At 47.0% G+C, this 6,951-nt stretch overlaps 1 protein-coding gene across 1 annotated transcript in view; it reads right to left on the bottom strand.

Annotated features, from left to right (window-relative positions):
- Nucleotides 1-176: 176 nt before the first annotated feature.
- Nucleotides 177-6,951, bottom strand: part of LOC104490924 (transmembrane protein 182-like) — a 14,931-nt gene continuing 8,156 nt past the window's right edge. Inside the window, exon 5 of the mRNA XM_010133278.1 lies at nucleotides 177-406. Coding sequence (XP_010131580.1) covers nucleotides 177-406 — 230 coding nt within the window. The remainder of the gene's footprint in view (nucleotides 407-6,951) is intronic.

Below are 6,951 nucleotides of genomic sequence, written 5' to 3'. Positions count from 1 at the left end.
TGTTGTGATGCTCAGAGCTCGATCCCTGCCTCCACCAAAGAGTGATGAGTGTAATCACACACCTACACTGGCTGTTATAGCTACAGAAACAACCTAGTCCTCAAAACTTGTGTATGGTTTGTTACAAGGAGCATCGCCAATTTTCCCAACAGCTTTCTCAGCACTGCAACTTTGTCTTACTCCAGGGACTTCATAATGTCTCTGCCAATCAGGTAGAAGAGGAGTCCGGACAATAAAACCAGGGGCACCCCCGCCGCGGCGAACATGAACGACCACCCGTAATACACGTGCACGGGTACATCGTCCTCGCACTTCTCACTTCTCTCCAGGAGGATGTACTTCTGGAAATCAGCCACAAACTCCTTCCATATCACGAAGAGAAGTATAAGCAGGAGAAATAAGCCTCCTGGAAAGAGAGACAAAGGTGAGTTATTCTCTGTGTATGAATCATGGAAATGAAATTGAGACACGATTAAAGCACGTTTCCATTCATTCTCGCAGGACCTTTGCATCAAAGCTTAGTGTTGCAGAATCGTTATTCATGACATTGCTCTGCAGGTTCCCACGAAAGTCAAGCCCACTCGCCATGGGAGAGACCCACACCTCCACGACCAGCTGTGGCCAGCTGCTGGCACACTGACACCTCGTGCTTTAACCACCGGCACTACCGAGGGCTGGATACGGCCATGGAGAACCCACAGGGCCGATGTTCACAGCAGGATCTGTGTGAGGGCAGCTCTGCGCTCCCGTCTGAAAGACGGGTTGCTTTGCCTTTTTAATTTGCCTGAGATGAGTGAGAAGGTAAGTCAAAGCCTTATTTTTACCTTTTTTATCTACCCTTCCAATTAGCGTCAGACCGAATTTCCACCACAAACTCAGAGATTCAGGGATCGGTCCTGCTGATGGCAAGTGATACCCAGCACCAAACCTGCCACCCCAGCACCAGTGGAAGCAGAGCCCATGTGGACGGCAAGCATCTGCTGCAGATCATGGCAGTGCCCCTTCACGTCTTGTGTTACCCCTCCTTAAAGTGACCTTTCCATCAAGTATTAAAAGACTTGGATGATCCTGTTTTGCAGAGAAATAACACGTAATAGAGTGGAAAAGGCATGTAGCCATGAGGTATTAATCTCAGATGGGCTACTACCTAACGGAATAATAATAATAAGAAGAAACAGCTGATACCATGTGGCTAGAAAGCCTTTTTACTGGCAAGGGAGAGCTCCTTTGCCCTCCCCTGCAGCCAGACGGAGGAGGGCTGAGGCCACACTGACGCCTAAGCACTAGGTGCAAGGCCAGCTTTGAGAGAGTCCGCTTTCCTCAGAGCCTCCCAAGCCTTGCAGGACGCCTGTGACCCAAATAGCAGATTTCCCGCGAGAGCCCACGATCTCCTGCTTCCAGCTGCAAACCCGTCGAAGGTCAGCGTCTGCAGGAAGAGCTCGGTCACATCTGAAAGGCACATGGCAAACAGGCACCTCCCAGACCCAGTGCAGCCCCCAGCAGGTTTGGGGGCTTCTGTGCCTTAACAGGAACCACCTTTCCCCAAAATTCACTAAGTGATGGTGGTCGGAGGCTGCAGGTTTAGCTCCCCCGTATGAAGCAGATGACAAAAACTAGAACAGCCCCGATATTATTTACTGTGTCGCATTAAGAATATATACAATGAGTTTTAAATATAAACTATTAAAACTGGGTAGTGTTGGTGTGATGACAGATCTGAAGGCACTTCAGTAGTACCTGATCGTGCTACTTCCCAGCTGGAAGCTCACTGGTTTTTGGTGGGGCTGTGTAACATACAGCCATACGCACATACGTACACGTATATGAAAGAAATGCATCTCAGCTCATAATATTTTCATAGTAGAAGTGAGCAGTTTGAAATGAATTCAGCTGACAAGTTCCCGCACAGTTCTGTGGATGTGTCGTGGCTTCTGCTGGATGTCATTCTTCCCCTCGCAATTCTTAAATCAAAGGTAGCTTGTACTGTATTTAATTATTCTTCCCAGCAGCGTATTCACTACAAAACCCAACTGCCATGCCAAAGGCAGCGGGTGAAGCCCGACGTTGGGGTAGCTGCTTAGTGACTGTTTTCTCAGTTGGAGAAAACACGTCAGTGCTTAACTGTGCTTCTGCTTACGCTGGCTATAAGCACCTCTGCTGCTACAAACCTCTGCTTCGCGTCTTGAGCCAAAAATTATGGGAAGGTAGTGAGGGTTTAAAGTATGTATAGACTATATAGAGAATATAGAGAAGTTGAAGCTACCCATCCTAAGCTGTCACATTTATTAAACTGCCCTCCATACCCTCAGACTGCAAATTAATAATAGAAAATTGGTGTATCCATCTGACTCTATGCTACCTCACCGCACGCTGTTATTTGGAGCCGTTCTCCCTTTCATGGGGAAGTCCTAGTGTTTGCTGGCGAGGCAGGCTAGGAGTTAAACAGCAGCTGCTGGAACATTTGCATGTTCATTGAGATTTTGATACCACTTGAAATTAAGTGCACAAATAAATATTTTACACTTAATATGATAGTTGTGTGCTTAAAATACCAATTATTCTGCCGTAAGAAAGCGATCGCATGTTTAAATAGTCACATGGCCTTTACAAAATACAATATATTGATAAGAAGGCAATTAAGTCTTTATTACTGATGTAATTTCAAATTAAATTAATTAGATAGCAACTGAACCTTGAGAAGTGCTCTTTTAAAGATCAATTCCTGTTTCATTAACTTATAATACCTACCGCAAGAGACACGAGCATGAACGTGGCCCCGGTGGGACAGAGGACACGGGTACAGTCGCGTGCTTTTGAATTCTCCTGCTTTTCTTTAAACAAGAGGAGGTTTTGTGCTGAGTTGTCCCAGAACCATTTAGGTGGCCTAAGCCTCATTTATGAAAAAAATCAGATTAAAACCTACCAGGGGGTTCGAGGAAGCCTCGTAAGTGGGTGGCACCACGCCCAGGCTCACCAGGAGCTAAAGTTAGGGAGACGGTCCCTCCCCTCACCCCAGGGGAAGAGCCGGCTCTCGGTATGGAAGAATTTATTATTAAACAGGTAGGGGAGGTGATGGCACAGCCTCAGCATCTAAATTAAGAACGTTTTCACACTCTGGGAAGATGACAAGAAAATGTAGAGTAAGCAGCCTTCTTCCTTGGAATAATTACAGGTGAGTGGCGAGGAGTCCCTGGGATTTACACCACTGCCTCGGTGAGAACAGAAAATCTAAAGGGTGGGCGCAGCCAGAGAAGGACGGTGGAAGCGCAGAAAGGGCGACTCCTTGAAAACCGTTCAGGAGAAAAACACTTACTTGGAACAATCACAAGAATTCATGACATTGCCTAAAATCTGCCCTGCTTTCAGACATTAGTGTTCTCCTCACAATGAGAACATCAGGATGTTTCACTTCCATATTACCAGTGTAGGTGCTTGGTGGGTTTTTTTGTTTAAAATGTTGTTTTAATTTGGATTTTTCATACTTTGCACAGGTCTCACTTCACCGTCTCTTACTTGGAACAATCACAAGAATTCATGACATTGCCTAAAATCTGCCCTGCTTTCAGACATTAGTGTTCTCCTCACAATGAGAACATCAGGATGTTTCACTTCCATATTACCAGTGTAGGTGCTTGGTGGGTTTTTTTGTTTAAAATGTTGTTTTAATTTGGATTTTTCATACTTTGCACAGGTCTCACTTCACCGTCTCCTGTTGGGCGCTTTGTGTCTCGGCCGCAGCAGGAAGAGATCTTTGTTTCCTGCCAGCCCCAAATGCCTTTTTGTGTACAGAGAGGCATTTCCTCCTGCCTTGGGCAGCAAAATGAAAAACTGAAGAAATCTAGTTTTCTGCCCAAGCAGTGAGCCTGCCATCAGCACACACACCCCAGACACAGGAGTGGGTTGGGCTGGGGTAAGTGTCAGTGAAGCCCTCCCCAAAGGAGACCAGCCCCACGCTGTTCTCAGCATCCCAGTCGTTTCCACCACTGGAAAATCAGCCAAGTGAGCCCTGTCTTCCTCTTCCTTTCCCTCCTCGCCTTTTCGTCAGGGTGGCATGGAAAAAAATTAACTGCCGAACTCCGTCTCAATGCTGGCGAGGTCAATGGCATCTTCTGGGGAGGGGCTAATTGCAAGAAAATTGAAGTGGGGTATTAAATCTTTCTCCTTCGTGCGCTGCTGAGTGCAGGACAAGGAACCCCAGTGCTCCATCGGCCCCTCCCAGGAGAGCTGCAGCTCCGTTGGAAGTATATTGGAGTGGGTCTGCTGCTTCCTCTCGCCTTATATCCTTGTGACACCTTTATAGCTGCTAATTGTAGGGACAGGTGAGTGAACTCAATCTTTAGCTCTTATTCTGTGAAAGCTGCTGAACTTTGGTGTAATCTGCTAATTATGAGAATAATGAACTTTGACTCATTCGCCTTTCACACTAGTTGCCTCTTAAGGATGTTAATAACGAGGAAATGGAGGGGTGACTTTCAGCTGCCCTTCCATAACTGTCAGTCTTTACCGCACGTGGGGAGCCTGAGATTGCCAAAATGAAAATGCTTGATTAGGCAAGAGGAATCCAAGCACAAAGTTCAGCCCTTTAACTCACAGGATTGGCAAAGCTGCTCTTTTTATTGTTATTATTTCAATGCAGTCACCTCACGCTGGAGAACAGGTTGGTCTGAAGTGAAGCCTACAGCTATGCAGCAGCTCTGGATGGATTAGGGCAGCACTGCAAGCTCAGCGATTGCCCTCGGTCTGGATGAAGGGTTTGCTCACTTCTAAGCTTGGTCTCTAAAATGCCCAAAGGAAATGAAAACCAAGGAACACAAGCACAGAAAACTGAGGAGCACAGCGAAGCTGTCTCAGCAATTCAAAGGTCCCAGAAGCTGCAGTGCAGCATTCGCTTGGCCCTCTCGGTGACGTCGGAGTGACAATTAATCACATTGTCATCTGACTGTCGAAATGAGAGGCCAATGAGCCACCAGACAGTATCTGCCTCCTCCTTGCAAGCAGTGAAGTGAAGTCTGCGATGGCAAATGTTGAAGGAAAGCAGCCGGCTGTTTGCTCATGCAGCTGGGGCGCTTTGGGGGGCAGGCTGGCAAGGAGAGGTGCCCAGCTGCGGTGGCGGATGCGCAATGCAGGCAGCAGCAAATGTCAGATGGGCTCCGGCTGTATTTCCCCAGTCACCCAGCAGAGGAAATCAAGGGGGGTGGCTCCGGCCCTTTGAAAGGGCTCTCAGAAATGCCACCCACCAAGCACCGCGTTTGTTATGGTAGCTGGCAGGCAGTCAGATCTGTCCTCTTGAAAGTGCAGTAAATAAAAGGCATCTTGGAGAGGAAACCTAAAGAGATCTAATTGAGTGACAACAACCTTCACCCTCAGGCACTGAGTTCCCCTGGTGACGGAGGGGCACGTGGAGCTCCTCCAGAGCACACCAGGCTGAGTATCCACAAATGTGCTCGGGAGTGCATTTCCACCAAGATCTTCAGAGCCTTGTGGTGGCAAATGTTGCACCATTTCACAACGATTACCCACAGCTGTGATGTCACAACCTCAGCGTGGGCTGAGGGAGGCAGGGAAGTTTATGGATGGGATAAAGTTGCATATAAAGTATGCCCTGAAAGGCCAGGGCGTCTTGCAGCCTTGGTGCCCCACCTCACCATCCGACTGCCAGAGCACGTTCCCACTCTACGAATGGCCAGCATTTACACGCTTCCTCAAGGAGAGATCATTTCTGCAGGGGAGGTTAATTAGCACTGACCCAGAGGACATCATTAGAAGACAAGACGCGCTTTCTCCTGCGTTGTCTCTCCACATCCTGCTATCTGAAGGAAAGGGGTGGTGAGGGAGTTGAAGCTCTGTTAAATTGGGTGTTCCTACTGCTTCATGCAATCACACAAAGTATTTTTAGAAGAGATAGCAAGAAAATAGCCAGGGAGGGATGCATCCCGACTCCATCAGGAAGCCAGTGTCAAGGGGAAGCCAGAGGTCTAAGTTTGGGATACCCTCCAAAAAAAAAAGGATCTGCTGCAACTCTAATCTAACTTTGCTGAAACTGCTGAAATGTTATCTCATTCTCGTGGCTATCACTGAGATTGAAAACGTGGCAGGAAGCCTCTTCCAGCTGAACTCCTTCGTCCTAATGACAGCTAATAACGATGATCGCTCTTCAGACTGAAACTGCTTCAATACGAACTTCAATTCAAAGAGCAGCATCTTTGTCTAATGCCAAGAGGTTGATGTGACGCATAATCAGCTCCTCTAAAAAAAGTGTCACATTCTCTGCCCCAGCCTTTTAATCAAGAAGCAGTCAAATAAAGTGCAAAAACAACAAAAAAAATAGAATACAGTGATTTAGTATTACTCAACATCCTTTTCCATGTCATGTTTTGCTTATCTGGCCGGTGTCAGAAGGACATTTGGGCTCAAAGGCAGATCTTTTGAAGAAGTAGGGTTTTAACTGAGTGTTCCATGTGAGAGGATTCAAATATTCACCCCTAGTCACACAAGAAGAGATGAAGTGACTTCAATGCACACACACGCCAAGTGGCCAACACCACTCAGTAGGAGGCGTTGGTACCCGATGGAGATCGCCGAGCAAGACAGTGCGCACCCCGAATGAAATCCATGTGTGTAAAACCATGTGAAATTTGCCTTTGGAAAAATTAAATCCAACTAAGTATTTATTAAACTCTGCAAGAGAGAAGCAGACACCACAGACATGCTGCTCTCGCTTCCGCCAGCGGAGACTTGCGGGCAAGCGGGACAAAACACAAAGCCAATTAGCAGAGGCAGGTAGGGCCAAACTGATTTAGTGTCTTCCAGATGTTTTAGACAGATAGATAGATGTTAAAATGGAGGCAGATGACAAGCAGCTCAGCAGGTATCACGTGGTTAATTATTAGTGCGTCTGGAGGAGACAGACATTAGGAATGGAGCTATAAAACGGATAGGAAGCTAAGTAAT

This window comes from Buceros rhinoceros, unplaced genomic scaffold, assembly GCF_000710305.1.
Source record: "Buceros rhinoceros silvestris isolate BGI_N320 unplaced genomic scaffold, ASM71030v1 scaffold6663, whole genome shotgun sequence".
In the NCBI taxonomy this organism is placed as follows: Eukaryota; Metazoa; Chordata; class Aves; order Bucerotiformes; family Bucerotidae; genus Buceros; species Buceros rhinoceros.
The sequence above is the reverse complement of the archived record's forward strand: the minus strand, read 5'-3'. Positions and strand labels throughout refer to the sequence as shown.